This window comes from Symphalangus syndactylus, chromosome 17, assembly GCF_028878055.3.
Source record: "Symphalangus syndactylus isolate Jambi chromosome 17, NHGRI_mSymSyn1-v2.1_pri, whole genome shotgun sequence".
NCBI classification, from domain to species: domain Eukaryota; kingdom Metazoa; phylum Chordata; class Mammalia; order Primates; family Hylobatidae; genus Symphalangus; species Symphalangus syndactylus.
Window position 1 is genome coordinate 84,664,611 of NC_072439.2, and position 27,822 is coordinate 84,692,432.

General features: G+C 36.2%; 1 protein-coding gene across 8 annotated transcripts in view; it reads left to right on the forward strand.

Annotated features, from left to right (window-relative positions):
- ATP11B (ATPase phospholipid transporting 11B (putative)) overlaps positions 1 to 27,465 on the forward strand; it is a 131,400-nt gene extending 103,935 nt beyond the window's left edge. For 3 of the 8 annotated variants that reach the window (XM_063621735.1, XM_063621741.1, XM_063621742.1), the window contains 5 exons: positions 2,690 to 2,755; positions 3,294 to 3,397; positions 4,590 to 4,755; positions 19,702 to 19,835; positions 23,859 to 27,465. In XM_063621735.1, the coding sequence (XP_063477805.1) occupies positions 2,690 to 2,755; positions 3,294 to 3,397; positions 4,590 to 4,755; positions 19,702 to 19,835; positions 23,859 to 23,940 (552 nt within the window). In that variant the 3' untranslated portion in view covers positions 23,941 to 27,465. Of the gene's footprint in view, positions 1 to 2,689; positions 2,756 to 3,293; positions 3,398 to 4,589; positions 4,756 to 8,455; positions 8,542 to 11,776; positions 11,903 to 19,701; positions 19,836 to 21,573; positions 21,744 to 23,858 lie in introns of those variants that run through there. The other 5 variants (XM_063621736.1, XM_063621738.1, XM_063621737.1 and 2 more) reach the window with 5 other exon arrangements.
- The last annotated feature ends 357 nt before the right edge of the window (positions 27,466 to 27,822 follow it).

Here is a 27,822-nt window from a genome sequence, read left to right on the forward strand (position 1 = left end):
CATTGGTCATTTGTATATCTTTTTTTGAGAATTGTCTATTCATGTCCTTAGGCCACTTTTTGATGAGATTATCTTTTTCTTGCTGATCCGTTTGAGTTGTTTGTAGATTCTGGATATTAGTCCTTTTGTCAGAAGTATAGATTTGCAAAGACTTTCTCCCACTCTCTGCTTGTCTGTCTACTCTGCTGATTATTTCTTTTGCAGTGCAGAAGCTTTTTGGTTAATTAAATCCCATCTGTTTATCTTTGTTTTTGTGAGCTTAAGACTTTAAATTATTTCTGTAATCTGACAGGGTCAACCTTTTTGTAGTTGCTTTTAAGCAGGGCTTCATAGAAGCTATTCTCCTGCCTAGCCTCCCCAGTAGCTGGGATTACAGGCATGGGCCACCACACCAGGCTAATTTTGTATTTTTAGTAGAGACAGGGTTTCTCCATGTTGGTAAGGCTGGTCACAAACTGCCAACCTCAGGTGATCCACCCGCCTCAGCCTCCCAAAGTGCTGGAATTACAGGTGTGAGCCACCGCACCCAGCCTGTAAACTCATCTTCAGCCAGATCTCCAAAAGGCCTTTGCCACCCACATTATCACCTACCAGCTCAAGGGCAAGTCAGAATGGAAAGAGACAGCAGTCTTAACCAGTTGATTACAGTTGAAATACATTACTTCGTATAATTTTACCCACAAAAAGCTATGTGAATGCTTTTGTGTAGCTTCTTCTAGGGCCTTGAATGGGGCCTATGCAAGAGGAAGCCCTAAATCCTTCTCTAAGGAAAATACCGTGTAGCATGCCCCAGTCTAGGCATGTTACTAGACCAGATACTGAAGGATAGACATGTCCTTACCACTTCCAGGCCCGGGTCCCCAGTTGCATCAAAGTATCTCTCCCAGCTGGGCCTAGTGGCTCATACCTATAGTCCTAGCATGTCGGGAGGCCAAAGCCCGTCTGTATAAAAAATACCAAAAAAAAAATTAGCTGAATGTGGTGGCATATGCCTCTAGTCCCAGCTACTTGGGAGGATTGCTTGAGCCCGGGAGGTGGAGAGGTGGAGATTGCGGTGAGCCGAGATCATGCCAGTGCACTCCAGCCTGGGTGACAGATGGAGACCCTCACTCAAAAAAAAAAGAAAAGAAAAGTATCTGTGTCCATACCTGTGAAAGAGGAGAATGGCACTCCTCCTGAGAGAGCTAAGTTGAGACCCACTGATCATTGGTATTTCTGGGTCATTTCTAGAGATGATAAAAGCAGACAGATAAGCACAGGTTCAATATGACTTTTGATTCTCCTCTTGACAAATACATTCCTCAAATGCTCTCAAATAAAGGAATATTAATTGATGTTTCATTGTTGATAATCATAACTATTATTTACTGCTTGCCTGTTATATACCAGGTACCCCATTCTTTTTGTATACCCCGATTCTTATAGAAAACTGAGATTTACCCTCATTTTACAAATGAAGAAAGTGAGATATAGAGAGGTTAAGTAATTTGTTAAGTAAACGATAATTGTTAGAAATCTGTAATAAAAAACAGCCTTTTTATTAATTTTTTTGAACCAGTGTTAAGATAATGATTGTTAGGTTTTGAAGGGAAGGTGAAAGTTAAAGAAAGACACACACACAGAAAGAGGGCGGCCCAACAGCATGCAGGCTTTTTGTCTAGCATAAAACCTACAGAAGTCAGGGACCAGCCTAATGCCAGAGCCCATTGGCTGCTTACAGGCTGGGGTACTTACAGGTATGGGTGGGAGGGGTCTGGGCAGTATGGCTCGCTGCCCAGCAGGATACTGATAAGATGTTCCCATGATGAGGCGGTTTTGACCCTTGTTCTGGCAGCATGTCTTCGTGGTGTTCTTGGACCTTTATCCAGCAAGATACGATAGGGATCTTTCTTCAGTGGTCAGGTGGTTAGGCAGGATGTTTCTCATGTCCCGAACCCCCGTGAAATGTTGCACTTTGACCAAGGTCTGCAAAATAGCAGGGAGCTTACAAAACGGTGCAGTTTGGACTAACCAATGATTACTTTGTAAACTAAATTATTAAACTTCTGGTTGTATTCTTATTTGTACAGATAAAATCCTGAAACTCTTTTGGGGTTCTGCGTGATTAATACCTTAGTAAGTTTTGGCCCTAAAGCCCAGGGGAATACTTTCTGACTGGCAATAACTGCGTTTTTACATGGAACCCTTTGAGGAGTAATTCCATGATCCATTATCCTTCCTTTCAGATACAGGTTTTAAGTGTAAATTTCTTTTCTCCTGCTCTACTGTACTGTATCCACAAATACGTGGCATGTGCTCTGCTGTAACGTCTGGTTGGAAAGGTTTCTGAAAATACTTGTGATTGAAAAGGATTTTGTTACCATTTTTACTGTGCAACAGCAATAAAGCAGTCCCTAATGACTACATTATTCTAACTAAAAATAGTCTGTGCCACAGCATTCTAAACCCATCTTTGGGTTTCCAGTCTGATAATGATATCTAAAAGATCATTGTCTGTAATAATAACACATGTAAATAATGCTTTATGCTGTTTCTTCTCATACTCTTAAATTTATGGGTATAGTCACCAGTTTCAAATGTACTTAAATAATTCAAGGGATTTTTAGTAGAGAATTAAATGACTTTTTACCTGACATTTTATTTAACATTATATTAACACATAATGTAATAGTGTATTCTTTCTGTTTAGATGTTTGGAAACTGGACATTTGGCACTTTGGTCTTCACAGTCATGGTTATTACAGTCACAGTAAAGGTATGGTACTGAAATTGGAAATGTGGACACATTTTGCAACTGTTTACATAATTAGTTAACTTTGTTCTTTTCTTTAGCCATAGATACTTTCCCTTTTTCCATTTTCAATAACGATTAATTTCACTGGTTACTATTTTAATAATTAAATTTTTGTCAAAAAATTATTTTTAAAGTTTATTATTTTGGGAACCCTCAGCTGATTTTTATGATCACATTTTTAAAAATCTCTAAAAATTTTGCTTCTCTGTGTATAGTGCAAGACAGCGTAATTTGTTTTAGGCCATGGAGTTGAAAATAGAGTAATCACGTGAAATTTAAATGCTGTTTCCTCAAAGAAGAAAAACATTATAAACTTGAAATTATTTCATTTTATACTAGGACCTTTTCATTCATGTTTATCTCTGAGGGATTCTGAGGGATTATATCTGTCTTCTGAGGGACTTTTAGATACTTAACGTTTATTCTTGAGTTTTATCTGAAAGGTTAAGGTAAAGCTTTATTTGTTTACATTTCTAAGAATATAAAAACTTTTTTTTAGATGGCTCTGGAAACTCATTTTTGGACTTGGATCAACCATCTCGTTACCTGGGGATCTATTATATTTTATTTTGTATTTTCCTTGTTTTATGGAGGGATTCTCTGGTGAGTGAATATATTGTATTTTAATTGGATTGCTTCAACTCTAATAAACATTTATTGTGATAGGTTACATTATGAACATATTCTGCTCATAACAGATTTCAGACTCCTGGTAAGTTTACTTCTTCAGTTGATCTTACTGATATGGAGAGGAAAAAACTAACATTTATTGAATATCTACAATTTTTCTAGATTTTTTATATAAGATATTGTATTGATTCATCACAATAATGATCCTTGTTTTTTTCTGTGTAGAAACTGAGCCTCAGGGTCACAAAGACAAAAAAGTACCAAAGCCAAGATTTAAACCCCAATTGTCTTATTTCACAATTTTCTTTACACTAGTTATATTATGTATTAATGTATTATGTATTAATATATACAATAAAGTAAGTCACATAGAACCATTAAATATTAATCATTAACTTTTCTCACGAAAGTAAGTAGTATGCATCATCTTCATTGATAGAATCAGATATTCAACTGGCTACTGTGATAGATTAAAAATTAATGTTTCTCCTAAGATTCTTTGGTAAGTGATGGACAACTGAAGGCTCTCTTTTGGAGAATTTATATTACATTTGCCTGCTATGTCTTTGATCCATTTATCAGACAAAAAAAAGGTTCTGAAGGTAGGCCAAAAAAATTTGGATTAGCTGAATATTAACTTCTATTTAGGATCATAAAAGGATACTCTTATGAATATTTCTATATTTCACCGTATTCTTTTGAGGTAGTATATACAAAAACCCAAAAAGAATATAATACCTACTACTATGTAAAACCAGTATTCGTGAGTACATTAATTTTAAAATATGTTTTCGAAGAAGAGCCTCTGAATAAAGCTTTCATTCTAAGATTTGGATAATCGGCCTTCTAAAATATTTTATTACACACTTTTTCTTGGTTTACTTGGTCCCTTAAGTCTGTATTACTACATTATTCTTCTGATCCACTACCACTAAGATAGCGTTATCTGGTCAACTGCTTGCCATTTTCCTAATAAAAACTATAGTTGTTTTATTTTTAACAATTAAAGCTTATCTTGTTAGTTCAGTTAATTAAATTATACCGATTTCAGTTTTGAACATTTTCTTGGAGTCCTTGTTACTTTCAACCATAGTGTCTTTATATGATGTCTTGATTTAAGTCTTTCAGTTTCCACTTTTATTAAGCACATTGTCTTTCTTTGCAGGCCATTTTTGGGGTCCCAGAATATGTATTTTGTGTTTATTCAGCTCCTATCAAGTGGTTCTGCTTGGTTTGCCATAATCCTCATGGTTGTTACATGTCTATTTCTTGATATCGTAAAGAAGGTCTTTGACCGACACCTCCACCCTACAAGTACTGAAAAGGCACAGGTAACCACTTTTTATAATAAATTCAGTATCTTTTTAGTTAGGGATCTTTAGTAATGAATAGCTGTCATTATAATTTGGTTATGTCAGAAAATAGGAAATTAGCCATTCCTGTTTCAAGTATTTCGTAACATAAACATTGTTCAGTGTGATATTTTTGAAGTTATTTCTTACTATTTCTATTAATTTTATGACTACTGATAAATTATTTTTTTAATTACATTGTGGTGTTAGTAAAACTTTGTTTTTAGGTATGAAACTATCAAATTATATCCAGATAATAATAGTAAATATTTTAAAAGTAATATCACAGCATTCTATCATATAGATATATAATGAAGATCTATAGGCATGTCTTTAGAAACATAAGAATTTGAGTAATTTTTCTTTTTTTTTTTTCCCAAGACGGAGTCTTGCTCTGTCACCCAGGCTGGAGTGTAGTGGCACGATCTTGGATCACTGCAACCTCCACTTCCTGGGTTCAAGCAATTCTCCTTTCTCAGCCTCGTGAGTAGCTGGGATTACAGGCACGTGCCTCCACACCTGGCTATGTTTTGTATTTTTAGTAGAGACAGGGTTTCACCATGTTGGCTAGACTGGTCTCAATCTCCTGACCTTATGATCCACCTGCCTTGGCCTCCCGAAGTGCTGGGATTACAGGCGTGAGCCACTGCACCCGGCCGAGTAATATTTTTTCTAATTATATTTTTTCACCAAAAAAGTATGAAATGAATTCTTTAAATAATTTGTACAGAATAGAATTTTTAAAAATACATTATCTCACTAAATATTTACTAATAAATATTAAACTACAGCAAATATTAGCAATATGTTACATAGTGCTTAAGAATCTTTGGGGCCTGATAGATCTCAGTTCAAATCCCACGTCTTCCACTTGGTATCTCTGTGACTTTGAATCTCAGTTTTCTCATTGGTAAAATTACGATAGAAATATCTCTTTTATTACCTTTCTAGTGAAGATTAAATGAAATAATTTCCAAATACATAGTAGATGCTCAAGGTTAGTAGCTATTTAGTTGAATGTGTCTTTTTTATATATTTGACTAGTACATGAGCTAGAAATCTCTCAGTTTGTCCTTTTAACTCTATCATAGTATTGGATAAATACTCTAAAAAATATATTCTAGTCAACTCTTATGCCCTGAGTTTATTAATCATTTAGTTCTTCCCAGGTTGAGATTTTTTAAACATGCTTGTAACATGCCAAATGAATTTTGGAAATTTAGTTGTATATTCATCCTACAAATAGAAAAACTACTTCCTAAACATTTGGTGATGTAAGTTAGGCTTCCTGACCAGTGCATTAGTTTTAATTTCAGTTGGTCATGTCCACAACATTTCTTTAGCATTTATTTGCTTTGATAACTGAATCCTAGCCAATATACACATTCACACCATTGAGACAGCATAGGCCTGTGAAGCCTGACAAACTTGAATTCAGATATTGTTTCAGCAGTTCCTATGTATGTCCTTGATCAAGCACTTCATAAGCCTGTTTCCTCCTCTACAAAATCAGAAAAATAATTGCTACTTTACATGGTTGTTAGAGATAATGAGTATGAAGTACCTCACACTGAGCCTGTATATAGTTGATCCTCAGTAAAACAGTTATCATTGTAAGTAAAATGAGGATGAGAACGTTGCTCTGTTACACTGATCTCCAAATGGGGCTAAAACAATTTGCATAATCTGATTCCTCTATCTGTCCATGCCTATATATTTATATCAGTGTGGACAGACTTTTCCACTCTGCAATATATTACTTAAATATATATCAGAAAGTTTGCCTATCTTACTATTCCTAATCTTCTGAAAAAAAAAATTCACAATAAAAGAGTACTATTTTTAAGGCTTTGTCCATCATACTTACTCTAGATCTTTATGGAGAATAATTTGTCTCCCTGTTTTGACCTAAATACAGTTATATTTCACCAAAATATATGGATGGCATTGTTTTAAAGACTTAATTCTTGAGACCGGGTGCAGTGGCTCACACCTGTAATTCCAGCACTTTGGGAGGCTGAGGCGGGTGGATGGCTTGAGCTCAGGAATTTGAGACCAGCCTGGCCAACATGGTGAAAGCCTGTCTCTACTAAAAGTTAAAAATATAGGCCGGGCATGGTGGCTCATGCTTGTAATCCCAGCACTTTGGGAGGCCGAGGCAGTTGGATCATGAGGTCAGGAGATCGAGACCATCCTGGCCAACATGGTGAAACACCGTCTCTACTAAAATTACAAAAAAAAATTAGCCGGGCATGGTGGCAGGCGCCTGTAGTCCCAGCTACTTGGGAGGAGAATTGTTTGAACCTGGGAGGTGGAGGTTGCAGTGAGCTGAGATGGTGCCACTGCACTCCAGCCTGGGCGACAGAGCAAGACTCCATCTCAAAAAATAATAATAAATAAAAATTTTTTTAAAATAAAAAAATTAGCCGGGCGTGGTGGCACCCTCCTGTAGTCCCAGCTACTCAGGAGACTAAGGCATGAGAATCGCTTGAATCTGGGGTGCAGAGATTGCAGTCCACCCTAGGCGACAAAGTGAGACTCCATCTCAAAAAAAAAAAAAAAAAAAAAAATTCTTTGTAAGAGTAAATATAGGTTCAGTATCCTTTATCCAAAATGCTTGTTTCAGATTTCAGATTGTTTAAAATTTTAGAATATTTGCATTATACTCATTGATTTAGCATCCTTAATACAAAATCTGAACTACTTCAATGAGCATTTTCTTTGAGCATCATGTCTGCACTCAAAAAGTTTCAGATTTTGGATTTTCAGATTAGAGATACTCAACCTGTAATCAGATGTATTTATGTTTATCCTTAGAAATTCTACTTTAGGCAGAGCATTTGCACACTTACATGTTTTCGTAGAGATTTCTTAATAATATAAAAGGTGATAATATTCTTGTTACCTTTCCTATAGCCTCTTTTTAAAGGAATACATAGGAAATATTTGGACTACCTTAAGGTAGGCCATTAGACAAGTTAAAAGTTAAAAGTGCTTATATATATTTTGGTTCTTTCACTATCAAGCTAAAAATTGATTTAGTCTGATTAAAAATGGAATGTACAGTGAATCAATCATTTTATCTATGTATAAAAGCTAGTATAGTCTTCCTTCTTGGCTCACTAAATTTACTTCTAAATGACTTAACTGGATGTTCTAGGTGGTCTAATCCAAGAAGGAAGTCTCTACTTCTACTCAGGGATCTTCTAGCCTGCTGGGGTTGGTGTGTTTTTTCCTTTCCTTTTTTCTGCTGAAACGGTATATGGTCATTGAAATCCTATATGTAACATTATTCCTTTGCTACAGGCAGTAGTCATTATTTTAGCTTTATATCATTCCTGATTTCAAATGATGGAGAAATGGCTAGAAAGCTGTCAGCTACTTCATTGTTTACCAAAACTAGCAGGAAAAATCGTTTCAAAGGAAGAGCTGTCAGCATGTTTTCTGAGCCTTGTTTTTCTCCAGAATAACAATGTGGTGTTAAGAGTGAAGAATAAATTCTTTTGATGGCACAGCCAACAGCCCTACAAATGTTAGTCATGTATGTGTATCACCTATGATATTTATTCCTCGTGTAGGAGCAGATGTATTTACAAAGCTTGTCCTGTGTCTGTCTCTTAGGTGATGAATACAGCTCACTGACTTGTTGTGTGTCCATTCCTTTTCTGTCCACTTATAGATGTACTCCAACACAGTTGCTTTAAGTGACGAGTTCATCGCACTGCAGCCATTGTCGAGGGCAAGGAATCAGCTGAGCAAACTTAGGTAGAGTAGGAGGAGTAGAGCCTCATTAACTCTTCTGCATGCTAAAGGTCAATTAAACAATACCAAAACATGGGCAGAGGCATGAATAAAGAGTGGGGCATTTTTGTTAGCATGGCCCTGTCTCTGGATAATTTGACCTTTATTAACATATACGTTAAAACCTAAAAAAAAAAAATCCATTTCTTCTTTGAGAAGAAAATTAAGATAAAAATTTAACGTGATCACAGAACAGAGATCTATACCTTATTAATATATTTTTACACCTTAACTACCTTTTCTAGTACAATTCTAATGCTTCTGCTTGTCATGTTATCCATATTTATGAATGCTCCTGCATGTTGAGTAATTAAAGCTACATACTTGCAAGTGAGAGTTGCCCATTTTTTTATCTTGCCTTAATCTGTATTGTAAATACATGTGCATATTTATGTTTGTATATTGTAATGGCTGCTGAAGCATTTCATATCCTGGCTACTATTTAGTGCATCTATAAATTGAACAATGTGTGTGTATGTCTTATCTTTATCTCCACAGACAGATTCATTCTGTCAGTTTGTACAAAAAATAATAGTTTAAAGATGTCTTTTGATAGAAAGGGATGAAAGCTTAAATTCTAGAACTTTTTATATTAAGATACTAAAACTATGTATTAAGTATGGTTTGAAGGGGAAAAGTAATATAAGTTATTATTTTTCTTTTTAGAAATTGACACTTTTCCATTTCTTGCCCTATTGATTTCTTACAGATTCTTAATCACGTATTTTTTTAAATTCTTTTTTATTCTCAAGGTTTCTAATCTTTCTCTATGTTCATTTGAATTTTAAATTCTGTTTTATTCTCAAGGTTTCTAATCTTTCTGTGTTCATCTGATCAAATGAATGGCATTTACAAAGCACCACTTAACCTTTTATAAAACTCTATGAGTTCATAATATTGAGCTGTTTAAAAATTTACTACACCTTTCAGGTTTTTTATTATTAGCTTCAACTTTAAAAAATATTCTATTTCAAACTACAATGCTGTAATAATTACAGATTAGTATACAAATGGGTGTTTAAGTTGTAGTCAACTAAATTTTATATTTAAAATGAGAACTAAATTAAAACAAACTTAAAGATTTACCTTCACTTTTGGCTGAGCCAAATATGTGTATCACAATTTTATCAGTAGGTGACTTTAAAAACAGTGGCTTTCAATCACATTTTTGAGCATCTAATTGTTTAACTCTAAAGCAAAAGGAGAGCTCATTATTTAAAAGCACACTCTGGCCAACTGTTTTGTCATATAAATATTAACTTTTGTATTGTGAATAATCATATTTTTATGAAATCATATTTTCATATATCATATTGGCTTAAATCAAACCACTTTTTTTTAGCAAAGCTAGATTTAAGAATAATGGAGAAAGGAGATCATAAATCAAAGAAATCACAGATTCTGTAATACTCTAATAAAACAGTAAGCTGAACATTCATCTGTGAAAGATCACAGTGAGAACAGGATATTGGTGAGATGGTCTTTCTGCAAGCCACTCTCCAATCAGGTGGTGTAACAAGTGGGAAAGAACACTGTTCAGAGAGCAGCAGACCTGAATGCTGGTGCTGCAGTTGGTGCTACTCCCAGTGGGTCCTAACCAAGTCACTTCACCTCTGGGCCTCCAGGTTCTTCACCTGTCACATCATCATTTTACGTATTGTGGTCTGTTTATTTACCATCAGCATCATAGAAGAGCAAAAAGAAGAAATACTGTGCTCAACTAAAAGCCAGGCTGAGAAAACAGTTACTCACATTGAGCAGTGAGTGGCCACTAGGTGGGCATTTGTTCATAGCTGCATGGAGAACAAGTGCCCATATACACCTTTCTGCTGATGCAGCCTCTAAATTTTGAATGCATCAGTTTTTTAAACTGCATTGAGCAGTATTCCGTGGGTTTGATCGTAATAGCATAACTATTTACTCCTGTGACAGAGAGGAAAACTGTATGGATATCAGATATCTTTAAGAGCTTTTTAATGTTTAATCAAGTTAGTACTTCTTAAGGATGATTAAGGCCAGGCGGTGGCTCACACCTGTAAATCCCAGCATTTTGGGAGGCCAAGGCGGGTGGATCCCTTAAGGTCAAGAGTTCAAGGCCATCCTGGCCAACTTGGTGAAACCCCGTCTCTACTAAAAATACAAAAATTAGCTGGGGCGTGGTGGCAGGCGCCTATAATCCCAGCTACTGGAGAGGCTGAGACAAGAGAATCGTTTGAAGCCAGGAGTTAGAGATTGCAGTGAGCCAAGATCATGCCACTTCACTCCAGCCTGGACAACAGAGTGGGACTTCTTCTTAAAAAAAAAAAAAAAAAAAAAAAAGATTAGTACAAAACTATTAACAATTTTCTTTTGAATAAACAAAGCTCATTTTGAGTATTTTTCCCCTCTTCCCCTGTACTATAGGCAAAGCTATTAAGGTATCTTCACATAAACTTAGTATACCCTTAAAACCAAAAAATTCTGCTTATTTTTTGTTTATGTCAGAAATTCAGCATCGCATCTTTCATAGAAATAATTATTGGTCAGTCTTAATCCTGGAAAAATACATAGAGATGAGGCAAAATTGTTTTTTATTCATTAAGGTCATTGTCTTGTAATTTAATAAGATTTAAAATAAAGATGGCTATGGAAACATTTTAAACTTCCTTGGAAGATCTCTAATACAAATACAGAAAAAGAACTGAAATTCATATAAATTATTGACCCTCATTAAAAATCTGTTTCAAATTGAGGATTAAATTTTTTTTGTTAACAAATAGATCAGGTGAAGCCCTTTGCACACGTGCTTAACATTTCTAAGGCCATGAAGTCCAGTTAGAGTAGAGAAGTCTTCTGAGAAGGGAAGCAGGAAAGGTGAGAAATTGGACATACCTTTGCAATAAGAACCCTAAATCTTGGTGGCAAATGAATTTAATACAAGAAACTGAATTTTATTGAAAGAAATTTGGTTTTAACTTAGCTGTAATATATGTTTAGTTAGAGATTTGTGCACTGGAAAATCATGGCTTTATTGTGTGTGCTTGTGTTCCCCTTAAGAAGTTCCCGTTAGCCCTCTTTTGTGACAGTAAATGTACTGTTCTTTGAACATTCTTTTGTGCCTCAGATTGTGGATGCCAACTTGTTGCTTTGATCTTAAACTTCTATATGGTGAAGAGTATCATTCTGTAATATGAGACCTGTTGCTTTTCTGTCCTTCCAGATGGAAGAAGATAAGGGTTCAGTCAGCTCAGCATATGAATTTGCTGAAAGCCAGCACAGAGGGGAGGACAGTAGGCACCTGCTAGCTGAGGCTTGCAGCCAGCAGGACAGTTGTTGCGTGCACTAGGTAGTACTGCGCTGGACCTTCCCGGGGACTCATCCGCTAAGTTCTCATGCTTGGGGGGCATGTCATGGGACACCTGACCTGACATTTCCATTTCTTTACTAATTCCTTCACTGTTCCTCATATGTTGTTTTAGTTTCGTTGTTTTCCTTTTTTGTGGTCTTTACATTTTTCGTATGTCCATCCCTGAAAATTTTGTCAATCTCCCTTTAGAGTTCCAAAGATAAATCAGACTTCACCTCACATTCTAAGCTGTGAAGATATTCTCACTACCTATTGTCTTACATTCAAGAAAATACTCCTTTTCACTTCTCCTTTTGAAAATATCATGCTATTTCTGTTATCTCTGAAATCATTTTCCCCCTTGCAGTTGTAGTTGTGTATCATTTACCCATCTTAATATAGTTAGATACTGAATTACTTATCTAAGTCACCTCTTAAGTTGAATGATCAAAGAGTAGGGTGCTTAGACTTAGTACTGAGAAATTTTCTGCTGACTGATATTCAACAAACTTTCCATTCTTTTCATAAATTTTTTTCTTTGAGACAGGGCCGCATTCCATTGCCCAGGCTAGAGTGCAGCGGCAGGATCATGGCTCACTGCAGCCTCGACCTCCCGGGCTCAAGCGGTCCTCCCACCCCAGACCCCTCTCCCTCAGTAGCTGGGACTATAGGTGCATCCCACCATGCCCAGCTAGTTCTTTGTATTTTTTGTGGAGAGTGGGTCTCGCCATGTTGCCCACACTGGTCTCAAACTCCTGGGCTCAAGCGATCTACCTGCCTCAGCCTCCCAAAATGCTGGGATACAGGCGTGAGCCACCACACCTGGCTCATAAATTTTCATAGTTGTATCTTTTTAAAAAAAGAAGAAGAAGAAGAAGAAGGCCAGGCATCATGGCTCACACCTGTAATCCCAGCACTTTGGGAGGCTGAAGCAGGTGGATCATGAGGTCAGGAGATCAAGACCATCCTGGCTGACATGGTGAAACCCCGTCTCTACTAAAAATACAAAAACAAAAATTAACTAGGCGTGGTGGCGGACACCTGTAGTCCCAGCTACTCAGGAGGCTGAGGCAGGAGAATGGCATAAACCTGGGAGGCGGAGCTTGCATTGAGCCGAGATGGCACCACTGCACTCCAGCCTGGGCGACAGAGTGAGACTCCGTCTCAAAAAAAAAAAAAAAAGACGGCCGGGCGCGGTGGCTCACGCTTGTAATCTCAGCACTTTGGGAGGCCGAGGCGGGCAGATCACGAGGTCAGGAGATCGAGACCACTGTGAAACCCCGTCTCTACTAAAAAATACAAAAAATTAGCCGGGTGCGGTGGCGGGCGCCTGTAGTCCCAGCTACTCGGAGGCTGAGGCAGGAGAATGGCGTGAACCCGGGAGGCGGAGCTTGCAGTGAGCGGAGATTGCGCCACTGCACTCCAGCCCGGGCGACAGAGCGAGACTCTGTCTCAAAAAAAAAAAAAAAAAAAAAAAAAAATTGAGGAGAGTTTGATTTTCTCTTCTCTCGAGGAATAACCCTGACAACCATTTCTAGACCTAATTAGGATATGCAGAATATTTGGATTGGTAGTAATTATGGAGGATAAAATTTCCTGCCACTAATAATTGTATTATTTGGACTAATTGCTATTTTATTTATTGTAATTACTAGTCAAGAAAGTGCTGTTGTCTCATATGGGAGAAGCAGTGATGAAACTGTAGCAAAGCCACTTGAAAATTGTAAATCTTTTAACAACACTATAAATCAGGCCCTGGAACAGGTAGAATAATTTGAAGAATCTGGACTATTCGATAAGGTACAGTTTTTAAATTAGATTAGTGGATTGCCCTAAATGAAAAATTAATCAACTCTGTTATTAAATATCATCAGTTGAAAAGATATTCAAAATAATTCTGAATTTTTATTTGTTTTGGTATGCTTCATATGATTATATTTACAGTATATTTCTCTTGCATTGTGCCTTGCTATAGAAAGATGTTTAGTTTTTTTTAATAGGCTCTGATTGAGCTCCAAAGAAAGCTCATATGAAGAGCTTGCTGCTGCCTAGGATTTATGTTATGCCCTGGATAGTCCACAAAGCAGATAATCTACTTGAGACCTGACAATACTAAAACTATAAAATTGTGTCCTCTGTAATTCAGATTCTAGTGGATATTTCATATGATGTGGATCTGGTACTGCTTTGCTTTAATATGTCCATTAAATGTACAGTACAGCTGAGAATTGGGTTCTTAGAATGTTCCCATTAAATAACAGGAGCCTTATTATGGTGATTTTTGCCTAGGAACGGTAAGTGAATTCTCTCTTACACCCTGTGACGTTAATTTACCCTCTGCATTAAATTTGGGGATTTTATCATTTTTCACAGGTATTAATTTCTTCCTCACCTAAATTACAAATTCCTAGTCATATGTTGTTATTTATGTAACCAGTAAAATACATTAAAACAAAAGGCCCTTAGTCCTCTTTCAAACTAAGAATAAGCCAGATTATTAAAATAAATTTACCAAATCAATATAATTCTCATTATTATTATTATTTTTTTTTTTTAGATAGACATAGGGTCTCACTCTGCTGCCCAGGCTGGAGTGCAGAGGCACCATCTTGGTTCAATGCGACCTCCACCTCCTGGGTTCAAGCAGTTCTCCTGCCTCAGCCTACAGACAGGCTGGGACTACACACGCAGCTAATTTTTGTATATTTAGTAGAGACAGGGTTTTGCCTTGTTGGCCAGGCTGTTCTTGAACTCCTGGCCTCAAGTGATTCACCTTCCTTGCCTCCCAAAGTTCTGGGATTACAGATGTAAGCCACCACGCCCGGTCCATATTCTTAGGTACGTAATACATACAGAAATATCTTTCTCTTGAGAAATCCCTTTCTCTTGAGAAATCCCTAAAAGACAGTATGGAAGTATTTTATAACAATCTTTCTAAGTTGTTTATTTTACTTAGAGGGAAGGAGAGAGGAAAGGGAGTTTAGAAGAGTGAATATGAGCTTGAAGAATGTTTTGGAGAAACAGGCCTTGAGTAAGATGTACCAGTTACCCAGATTTCATCACTTCCTGGCTGTCTCCATTGCAGTTCTGAATTATGAGATGAAGCTCATTACTTGTTTTAGAGATTTTATGATTCTTAATCAGATTTGAAAATCACTAATATTTGATGACTTGATTTTACATTAAAAAGAAAAACATTTCCTTAAATACAAACCTCTTCTTTTTTCATTTTTGTTTTTATAGTTAAGAGTTTAAAGCTTCTTTCCAAATAACTCCTTTAAGGCCATGCAAGGTGCTCACTTTGATTATCCAGTATATAGAACACCTTTAAGGGCAAAAGACCTAATTATCTAAACTTTAAAAAACAAAAACCTTTATTTGATTTGATAGAATGTCATAGGTGTGACTAAAAAATGTTAGAAATGTAAGACATTTTTCTAAAATTTATAAGATTTAAGGAAGGTTGTAAGGTTTCAGGAAAATATTTTGTATTTGCGCAATAAGAAATGTCTAAGTGTTTATTGTCATTGACATGAAAATAATGGAAATAAAAGCAGTGAGCCAGAATTTATTTCAAAAGGCAGTTTCTGTGAAGATGAGCATTGTTATTATCTGTGCATAGTCATGTTGAATAGACATAGTTGTTTTGCTTGACAGCCTTTCTAGCACTAAATTATGTGGTCATTCCTAGGAGCAAGTGTGGTGGAAAGTGAGGCTTACCAATCACAACTTCTAGTAAATTAAAAGTTACCTCTTGTTACCACTAGGTAGGGTCTCACTCCCATTACTATGCTTTTTTTTCTTTTCTGTTATTTATAAGTGGTCTCCCAAAACGTAATGATTTCCTCTCCTTACTTTGAATGAAATGAGCTCTAAATGCTCCACTCCCATTCTCCCTCACCCAATTATACTGGCAACAATGTCTATACAGGTACTCTGGCCGAGCTCCCAGTTCCTGAATATTGAGATCAAAGATGTATATATGGGAAAGTAGTAGAGCTTGGAGGTTTGCTAGAGAACAGTATAGCATTTTCTATAGATAGCTTTACAGAAACACAGCCAACATTCAGCATTTTAAAAGCAGCTGAGGCTGGCCACGGTGGCTCGTGCTTATAATCCTAGCACTTTGGGAGGCTGAGGTGGGCGGATTGTCTGAGCTCAGAAGATAGAGACCAGCCTGGGCAATATGGTGAAACCTCATCTCTACTAAAATACAAAAAATTAGCTGGGCGTGGTGGTGTGTGCCTGTAGTCTCAGCTACTCAGGAGGCTGAGCCATGAGAATTGCTTGAACCCAGGAGGGGGAGGTTGCAATGAACCAGGATCACACCACTGCACTCCAGCCTCCAGCCGGGCAACAGAGTGAGACTCGGTCTCCAGAAAAAAAAAAAAAAAAAAAAAACAAAGCAGCTGAGTTCTTTTTTTTTTCTTTAGAGAAAAAAGGAAACATATACATACAAACTATATATACACATATATATACTTAGTTCAAAAAGTGATCTGAAGAAGTCCTTAAAATTTTTGACATTTCAAGATGTTTACCTTCTCTGTTGGGATGTCCATATTTTAATAACTGTCCTTCAGTTTTAAAGTGAAGGATGGCCAGGCTCAGTAGCTCACACCTGTAATCCCAGCACTTTGAGAGGCTGAGGTGGGAGGACCACTGGAGGCCAGGAGTTTGAGACCAGCCTGGGCAGTATAGTAAGACCCTGTCTCTACTAAAATTAAAAATTAGCCTGACATGATGACGCACACCTGTAGTAGCTACCCAGGAGGCTGAGGTGGAAGGATTGCTTGAGCCCAGGAGGTTGAGACTGCAGTGACCTAGGATCGATTGTGCCACTGCACTCCAGCCTGGATGACAGAGCAAGACCCTGTCTCTAAAAATAATAAAAATAAAGTGAAAGGTGATGAATGCAAAGCAAGATGATTACCAAGGTCAGATCCAGACCAAGGCAGTGTCTTGCACATATATGGATACTCAGGCGCTGGCTACCTTCTGGGTGTCATCTCGATGAATTTCTCCCAGTTGATTGAGCACCAGCTTTGAGCAAAGCACATGTTAAACTAAAAAGTGTCAGACAAGATCCTTGCTCTTTTGAGTTTCTGGTTTAGTTCTCTCCAAGGAAATGTGGTAAAGGACCAGTTTGTTATTTTCTTGTTTTGTTTTTAATTTCCAGTTTATCTTGAGCCAGTGCTTTTACAAATACAATAAAAATGAATTATAGGAAAATGAAATCTAAAGATATATAAAATAAGCCCCAATTTTTAACAGTTATAAACATACTTTGTCCAACTGCTGTAAAAATTTCTAAGCTCTTATTCTCACAGATTAGAAATGCTTATTTCTTCATGGGCCAGTAATAGTGTTTATGGATCAGCATTGATCTATGGACCATACTTTGAGTCACAACTGGTCTTTTTGCAAGGGGACAGTACCGTACACTCCCTTACACTTAGGCTAAGCTTCTGTTGAATACACACCACACTGCTGCCCACACATAGCCACTCTTTCTCCTCCCTCAGCCTGGAATATCTTTTCTCCCCCATCTCCTGCTATTGAAATGCCCCCCCCCCAAGTCCTTTAAGATGTATTTTAAATGCCACCTTTTTCATCAAATCTTAATGCCCTCCCACCAGTAACAGCAGCTGGGTTTGAACTTTCCCTCCTATTTTCTGAGTAGTCTGCCTCTTACAGTCATAAGCACAGGGTTACTATCCCCTGTGGAAAGTGGCACAGTACCTTGCTCAATAAATAGAAGTTTAAGTGCTTGTGCCAATTAAGTTATACAAATAAGCAGTGAAATAGAATCAGAGAAAGAGATGACTCATCGTTGGAGAGGTGAGGGAAGTTTGATGGAGACGGTAGGATTTAAGCTGAACCCTGAGGTAGGGGTCAGCATTCTGACCCTGATTGATGGCAGGCCCCGACACGTGCCCACAGGCAGGGAACACTGGTTAGCTGGAGTGGAGACTGCACCGGAGCATTGGGAAGCAGAGCAGGAAAGGCAGCCTGGGGTCAGGCTGTAAAGGGCCTTCAAGGCTTCATGGGGTGTAGGGCTTTATCCTTTGAGCATGTAGGAGCCCTGGAGTCTGGGTTGCTACAAGGGGTAAATTTGAGATTGGGGAAATGAGTCCAGGGACCCAAAGAGAATACTGGAAAACTGATGAAATCCTGTTACCTAAACCGGCATTTCCTAAACTATTCTTCTGAATATGAATGATCCTCCTGGTGTTGCTTAATGTTTGCTGGTTGCGGGGTGGGGGTGTATGGTTTCTCCCACTAAGAAAATGAGTGGGAGAATTATGATATCTCAGGCTTCCCCCATGGAGATGACCATGTATCCTGACTTGACAGTCCTCTACTTTAAAAGTCTGTTTAGAACTTTGTTAAATTAGTGTTTCCCAAATTTAATTGAACACCGACCCCCTTTTTTTCATGAAATGTCTGTAAATATCTTACAAAACACAGTTTAAGAAACTGTGCCCTAAACAATTCTAAACCAAGAGTATTGTAACGAAAGAACAAGTCAAGTTTGGCTCAGTGCTTAGCTGATCCTAGGACACTGTCATCAGGCAGTTGCCAGATAAGAACCATGTTGTTTCACACTGTGTGGTGTTGAATCTTCTGAGCATGGATCTTGCAGGACATCAGCAGTTTACATTCAGAATGCCAGGTTTGTGTTCCACCACTTCCGTCTCTTCTGTTCGTTGTGAGCATCTCCACAAACATCCTCTGTTGCCTGCACCCAGCACATGGTGATTCCCAACCTTCGTGGAAGTACAACCCTGTATTTATTCTCCTTCTCTATCCTCAAAAGATGTGTTATGTAGGATGTTATATATGTAAAAGAAAGTGAATTGAAATAAGGTGTTTTTTTAAAACAACAGCCCTTGAAAAATTTCGGAGCATCCTTGACAAACAAAACCAGGGTTGGGATTCATCGAGCTACGTGGTCATACCATCTTTCCCCCTCATTTTTGCTTAGGTAAAATTGTTAGTCATGTGGAATAAAATTATCTTGCTGGGCTATTTATGCGTGAATCAACATAAATCTTGCATACTTTCAGAAAGTAATTCAGTTTCAAATCTTGATAGTACTACTTATTCACTTGTTTAATAAATTTTAATTTATTAAACTGACAGCTAACTGTTAAAAAGCAGGATGAGCTGATGCTGGGATGATTGCCACCTAAAAGTTTTTAGCAATTTATGATAAATGATGCTTTTTTCAAAGATAAGTACGGAGTGGATATCTGTAGAGTGCTTAGAACCTGGCACATAGTAAAGCATACGTAAAGTGTGTGCTGCCATTGTTGTTGTTACTGAAGATTGGGGCGAGGTCCTGCCTGATTGTTATTTCCCAGTCTTCAAGATAATTCATACTCCACTTATCTCAATTGTTAGACATTTTTCATTGAAATTGCAGGAGCATTTCACCTAAAGAAAAACTCCATGCAGAACTGGAATTCATTACATTCCTGAGTGGTTGATGGAAATCATTTTGACCATAATAAATGATTAAAACAAAACATTAAAAGTAGATTTAAATAATATCCAGCTTCTTAATTTATATAATTATTTTACTAGACCTCTAATTTAGGATACAAGACTTTAAAATAATTTTGTATGGTTATACTCTAGTAAATTAAAGCCTTTCATATGTTTCCCATATCATAGAAAAACATGTAGGTTTATATATGTTACCTTTTATTTGAAAGTGCTTGTTGTAATTTTCCAATGCTTTTCAGAAGTCCAAATCTTTAAACAACTGATGTTTTCTGCTTCACCTCCCGCAGCTTACTGAAACAAATGCAGGTATCAAGTGCTTGGACTCCATGTGCTGTTTCCCGGAAGGAGAAGCAGCGTGCGCATCTGTTGGAAGAATGCTGGAACGAGTTATAGGAAGATGTAGTCCGACCCACATCAGCAGGTGTGAAATCTCTCTAAGTAGCCTTTGCTGCAGATGAGTATCCTATCTGGAACAGGATGAACCTGCAGCTCTAGATACCTAATAAATCAGCAGCTGGTTTTACCAACTGAAGCAGGAAGTCTGCTATTGATTAGCACTCTGGTGGTAGATTTCACTTTGTGGCTTTGGGGTAAGGGCTTTTTCACTCAGAAAGGAAGAGAAAGCACCTTTGAAGAGACTTCATCTAATGAACAAAAAATTTTATTTCATAATCTTTCTAAAATGTGCTCAGTAGGAGTGTGTATATGGTACTCTTTTATGGTTTGTATAACTTTCTTTTTTAAATTTTACATATACTATTTCCTTTTTATTTTTTTTAAATTTTTTTGCTTTTTGTCTTTACAAAATAATCTCAACATAACAGTGAAGTCAAAGGCTTTCCTTTTCTTACTCTGTATGTATATTTTCCAGTTGGTTATTTGAGGCTTTGAGGTATTTATAAACACAAAAGGCTGTATTTCTGCTCCCCTACCTCCTCTTATGTCTGTAATGAAGTTTTGAAATGAGTCATGATTTTTAAGCTTCTTTTGCTTGGTATTTATTGTCTAATTAAAAGTGTATGAGTTAGAACAGGCTCTTTAAATTATGGAGTAAAAGAATCTTAGCATTTTTGTCCCCTCCTAAATCTGTTTCTTGAATGAGATTTATCACCATGCCTGCTCTTGTGCGCCATAACAAAAAAAAATACCACCTTTTGGTAAACACCATTTAAAATTCATTTAAACTTGCAATGGATTTATTTATTCATACATTTCCCCAAGAGTTATATCACTATTTAGAGGATGTTAGGGGGTAGAAAGAGCTTTTTCCACACTTGGTGTTCTTTAGGTGAATGATACCATATTCTCAAAATCAGGGCAGCAGTACACGGTATGCATGGAGGTACAAATGGGCAGGGAGATATGTTGGTTCCCATTGTCCCTAATGTGCTACATGAATATTAGCACTTTCTACATTTGCCAGGGCTTGGAAAAGTTTGGAAATTACCCCAGGAACAGGTTATTAAGAGTAAAGAAGACGTTACTCCTATCTACTGGAAAAAGGATTTTTATTATTTTGGTTAGCTTTGTGTTTTAAAAAAATGATGAGTATGATATCATTCATCTATTATAAAATTCAAGTAACTTTTACTGGTGAACTTGTTAGTTCTCACTTGAGCTTTAACTTAGCCATGCCTTTATGATACAATTGAATTTATAAATAGCATTCTTATGTTAACATAATGTCTGTGGTTTCAGTCCCCATTTATTCTGACTTGATTATAACATGTGATCTGAAATATTTCCATAATGCTGTGATATCATTTTGTAGTAATTTCATTCCACGTAGAAGGTTGAGCACTTAAACTCTGGGACTTTGTTATGATTTACATAATTGTATTATAAAATGTGGCTCTGTCAAGTACCTAGGCCAGGAAGTTCCAAAAGAGCTTGATTTATAATATTATTTTACCTAATAACATAGCTTCATTGCACAGAATCAAGATACGAGTTAGACTAAGATACAATAGAACCTTTACAGAATTTTTTCAACTTCTCCTTCAATGGAAATTTCTCTTTAATGACAATATACGTTTTTGTTAATGATTTTTTTAAAACTAGAATTTTAAATGAGCCCCACATTTTTTCTGCTGTATACATATATCCATTTTCTTGATATCGATTATGTAGGTAATATGCCCCCATTATTCTTTACATAGCCATTTTGATGCAGCATTACCTCTTTTGAACCTGCCCCAGGAGTTATTGAATTTACTTTGACATGTTCTCTTGAAGGTAACTATTATCATCTATACTTCTTTTCACTTAAAATTGTGCCATATTATTTTTTTCTGAATTTTTTTATTCTCTTAATAAAATGTTTAACTTAGTAATTAATATCATATTAGACTATAAATGCCCTTCCAGTTTTCTCCAACATCACAGGTTATATTATTGGTTACTATTATTTTCTTACCTTTTTTCTCATGTGAATAATCTAGAAAGTCTTTTCAGACCTGTTCATTCTTTTCTAGGGGATAAAGTCATATAATAACACCAAGCTACCTGGTGCTTTTCAAGGGCTATGTGAAAATTGCCATAGATGCATTAACATTATATTTAAACTTTCAAAGTCATTTTGATACGTAGAGTTGTTTTTGTTTTTTACATATAATTGTATTTGTGAAATGTGTTGGGCATTTCCATTGTGACTTTAGAGCAGCATCTATTCTATATTTCTATTTCATGTCTAATTTAAGAGGTAGGGCAAGGCTGAGACTGCCATTCCAAGATGTAGAAGCCCTTGGCTGTGTGTTCCATTGACATAGTAAACTCAAGAGTAATGGGCATCACTTGAGAAATGCCACCAGTGTTTTTATATGACAGATTTCTTTGGTGATTACATTTGTACCATCCAGGCACAAAAATTCGACTTACATTTTATTAATTGATGTTGTCAGTGAAGTATCCCATATTGCAAGCTCAGTTTCAAAGGGAGCGTCATGGTGCTATATAAAGGATATGCCATGTTGCACCCTAAAGAGCTGGATTTTAGCAATAAAAGATTTTCTATTCGTATATTACTAACAGTTAAGTTACTGTATCCTAATCAAAACTATCTTCTAAATAGAAAGTAATATGTAGTTCAAGTGTTTAATGTTCTGTCAAAAATTATATTTAACATCTGAATGCACATGTGTGCTTTGAAAAAAATTAAAAATGGAGACGTTACCTAATAAGATTATTCTGTGTAAGCAATATGGAAAGAAGAAAAACTAATATAAAGTATTGGCAGTTTGGAATTGGACATCTGACTCCTGATAATTGGAGTACTGATAGCTGTTATAGTTAAAAGTTATAGTTAAAAGCCTACTTCTCCCCTGTAAATACTATTTAAGAAATTTTCATCTTCTCATTTTATTCATTTATTCTACCAATACTGAGTGCCCAATATATGTCAGACACAGTTCTAGATGCTAGGGAGACAGTAGTGAACAAGTCCTTCCCTAACCTAAGGTAGATACTGTTCCAGCTTCTCTAGAAACTAGTCGAATTAAAGTTGAGCTACATACAAATTTAGCATCTCTGGGAAAGAGAAAATATTTGACAAAGGTGAATTGGGGCCATTTTTAATGCTCATCTCTTCCTGGAATATCTCTGTTTAGGGAAAGTGGGAACCCTGGAAAAAGCTACATAAAATGTATTTATTGTTAAATGTGTTTAGTCTCATAAGAAAAGCAACCTTTCACTTGGTGATCCTAACATTGTCCTTGAACTAGGTTAGTCTATTTGAAGCATGGCAGGCTACTTTTGGTCTTGAGTTATTTTAGCTTAAATTAACTCAAGCTAATTTAAGTTTACAGCTGCACATAAAGTATTATGTAACGAATTGCTTTGGGGCCTTATCATTCAGACACCATTTAACTGTTCTGGACCAGTAGAGGATCGTTTGTTCTTAGTTAAGTGAAAACGCTAGTGACCTACAGGTGTCTTTGATGCCTTTTGAATACATCATTCACTACATTCAAGCTAATTACGCTAAAGTCTTTAGAATAGGATTTATAGCTGAAATGAAATGATCAGTAATAGGAACATACTACTGTTTCATTCCAAAGCCTTTGGTAAGTGGGATTTGGGTTTGTTTTTGTAAACTGAACTTTTCAGTAAAACTGAATGTGCATAACTCTTAATAACATACTTACTGAATTGTTAAGACTTTAAAAGCATCTCATGCTTTACTACATATAGAAACTGTTTTAATGCTAATGAATGTTTGAATTTTGGCTAATATTTTTATATGATGACTAGAGCATTATTTTTCCCAAGTTTTTATATAATATAAATAGAAAGTTTGGGCATTCAATACTAGTATGAAGAACCTCTCTTTAGCATTTAAATGTATCAATCAGTGACTGCATTTGGGTCCTAAGTTTTAGAGTAAATTTTTTTCTCAATTAAAACATAGGTCCTGGTGAGCCAAACTTTTCTCTTATTGTTACTTTAGATCATGGAGTGCATCGGATCCTTTCTATACCAACGACAGGAGCATCTTGACTCTCTCCACAATGGACTCATCTACTTGTTAAAGGGGCAGTAGTACTTTGTGGGAGCCATTTCACCTCCTTTCCTAAAATTCAGTGTGATCACCCTGTTAATGGCCACACTAGCTCTGAAATTAATTTCCTAAATCTTTGTAGTAGTTCATACCCACTCAGAGTTATAATGGCAAACAAACAGAAAGAATACAAGCCCCTCCCAACACCCTTAATTTGAATCTGAACATGTTAAAATTTGAGAATAAAGAGACATTTTTCATCTCTGTCTGGTTTGTCCCTTGTGCTTATGGGACTCCTAATGGCATTTCAGTCTGTTGCTGAGGCCATTATATTTTAATATAAATGTAGAAAAAAAGATAAATCTTAGTAAAGTGTATTTTTTAGTATTAGCTTGATTACTGACTCTTCTATTTAAATCTGCTTCTGTAAATTATGCTGAAAGTTTTCCTTGAGAACTCTATTTTTTTATTAGAGTTATATTTGAAGCTTTTCATGGGAAAAGTTAATGTGAATACTGAGGAATTTTGGTCCCTCAGTGACCTGTGTTGTTAATTCATTAATGCATTCTGAGTTCACAGAGCAAATTAGGAGAATCATTTCCAACCATTATTTACTGCAGTATGGGGAGTAAATTTATACCAGTTCCTTTAACTGTACTGTAACACAGCCTGTAAAGTTAGCCATATAAATGCAAGGGTATATCATATATACAAATCAGGAATCAGGTCCATTCACCGAATTTCAAATTGATGTTTACTAATATTTTTGTGACAGAGTATGAAGACCCTATAGTAGGTAAATTAGATACCATTAGCATATTATTAACTTAATGTTTTTATCATTGGATCTTTTGCATGTTTTAATCTGGTTAACATATTTAAATTTGCTTTCTCTTTACCTGAAGGCTCTGTGTATAGTATTTCATGACATCGTTGTAAAGTTTAACTACATCAATAAAAAGTTTGGACAGTATTTAAATATTGCAAATATGTTTAATTATACAAATCAGAAGAGTATGGGTAATTAAATCAATAAAAAGAGAAGAGCCTCTTTCTGCAGCCAGCTTAGACTTGCTCTTCCCTTTCTGTAAGCTAGATTTTAGAATAAAGGGTTTCAGTTAATAATCTTATTTTCAGGTGATGTCATCTAAGTTATAGCAAACTACCACAATACAGTGAGTTCTGCCAGTGTCCCAGTGCAAGGCATATTTTCAGGTGTGGCTATGGAATGTAAATTGTTAAAAGTCTAAAATGCTAAACTTGTATCAGGTAACGTTAGCAATAAATTACAATGCTAAGAATGATTAATCGGGTACATGTTACTGTAATTAACTCATTGCACTTCAAAACCTAACAACTTCCATCCTGAATTTATCAAGTAGTTCAGTATTGTCATTTGTTTTTGTTTTATTGAAAAGTAATGTTGTCTTAAGATTTAGAAGCGATTATTAATTAGTTTAAGAACTATTACCCAGCTCTAAGCAAATAATGATTGTATACATATTAAGAAAATGGTTAAATGCGGTTTTACCAAGTTTTCCCTTGAAAATGTCATTCCTTTATGGAGATTTATTGTGCAGCCCTAAGCTTCCTTCCCATTTCATGAATATAAGGCTTCTAGAATTGGACTGGCAGGGGAAAGAATGGTAGAGACAGAAATTAAGACTTTATCTTTGTTTGGTTGTAAACTATTTTCTTGCTAATGTAACAACATTTGTCTGTTCCAGTGATGTAAAGATCTTAAGTTATTAAGCTAAATATTTTCAAAAATAGTCCTTTAACTTAGATACTCCATAGCTGGATTTAGGAAGATCTGTTATTCTGGAAATACTAAAAGAAAGAATAATACAACATATAATGTCTGCATTCACTAATTCATGTTCTGGAAGAGGAAATACTGAAGATATACTCAGTAGAGTACTGTAGTGGAGGATATGGAAATTTGCTCATAAAATCTCTTACAAAACGTACATATAACAAAATGACATCCAATAGGCCTGCATTACATTTACATGACAGTGTTTATTTGCCATCAAATAAACTGAGTACCGACACTAGACAAAGACTCCAAAGTCATAAAATAGCCTATGACCAACTGCAGCAAGACAGGAGGTCAGCTCGCCTATAATGGTGCTTAAAGTGTGATTGATTGATGTAATTTTCTGTACTTACCATTTGAAGTTAGTTAAGGAGAACTTTATTTTTTTTAAAAAAGTAAATGGCATCCACTAGTGTGCTCATCCTGAACTGTTACTCCAAATCCACTCCGTTTTTAAAGCAAAATTATCTTGTGATTTTAAGAAAAGTTTTCCATTTATAATAAAGTAACAATGCAGTCTGTCTACAAGCTTTCAGTAGTTTTCTAGTGCTATATTCATCCTGTAAAACTCTTACTATGTAACCAGTAATCACAAGGAAACTGTCCCCTTTGCATATTTCTTTAAAATTCTTTGGAAAGTATGATGTTGATAATTAACTTACCCTTATCTGCCAAAACCAGAGCAAAATGCTAAATGTGTTATTGCTAGTTAATCAGTGGTCTCAAATCGATTTGCCTCCGTTTGCCTCGTCTGAGGGCTGTAAGCCTGAAGATAGTGGCAAGCACCAAGTCAGTTTCCAAAATTGCCCCTCAGCTGCTTTAAGTGACTCAGCACCCTGCCTCAGCTTCAGCAGGCATAGGCTCACCCTGGGCAGAGCAAAGTATGGGCCAGGGAGAACTACAGCTACGAAGACCTACTGTCGAGTTGAGAAAAGGGGAGAATTTATGGTTGAATTTTTTAACTGTCCTCTTTTCCTCTTTCTTGGGTCTAAAGCTCATGATTGATAGACAAAGGCTTCCAGACCTGAGCCACGCCCAGGCCCTATCCTGAACAGGAGACTAAACAGAGGCAAATCAACCTTAGGAAATACTTGCATTCTGCCCTACGATTAGTACCAGGACTGAGGTCATTTCTACTGCAAAAGATTGTGAGACTGAACTTTTCTGATCGCTTGAGACTCCTAATAGGCAGGAGTCAAGGCCACCAGAAAACTGACAGTTAAGAGCCAAAAGTTTTTCAAATATGCTACTCTGAAAATCTCGTGAAGGCTGTAGGAAAAGGGAGAATCTTCCATGTTGGTATTTTTCCTGTAAAGATCAGTTTGGGGTATGATATAAGCAGGTATTAATAAAAATAACACACCAAAGAGTTACATAAAACATGTTTTATTAATTTTGGTCCCCACTTACATTTCTATCTTGAAATGAGTTATCTATTTTCATAAAACATTATTAAAGTGCTGTTTTATGTGAAATAACTTGAATGTTGTTCCTATAAAAAATAGATCATAACTGTTTGTAATGATGGTAATTTAGATTTTTATGAGGAACGAGTATCTGGAAATACTGTAGCAATACTTAGTTTAAAATTTTGGACCTGAGACACTGTGGCTGTCTAATGTAATCCTTTAAAAATTCTCTGCATTGTCGGTAAATGTAGTATATTATTGTACAGCGCTCCATAATTTTTTAAAGTTTATGAAGTTATATTTATCAAATAAAAATTTTCCTATATAATTGTGTTCCTTTATTTAAGCATTTTAAGCCTGTCTCTGTTTATCACAACCTGCACTGCCAAACTTGTTTCAAGTTAAATTTTACTGTATTTACCCTTCATTATAGTACAGGGATATCATTTATGCCTTTCACTGACTGCAGTTTTTTAAAATGTAGTTCTTACCCAGCTTTTTATAGATCATCAGTACAACTCCTGGAAAAGGCTCTGATTGATAGGAATGCGCCAGCTGTAAAGACCAGCATACCTCAACTAGAAATTGCATCATTCATGAAAAGCCAGCCAAGAGCACTTGTGAATTTGGAAATGCCCTGGTTCATAAAAAATAAATATGTGCTTTTTTAAAATAATATAGAACT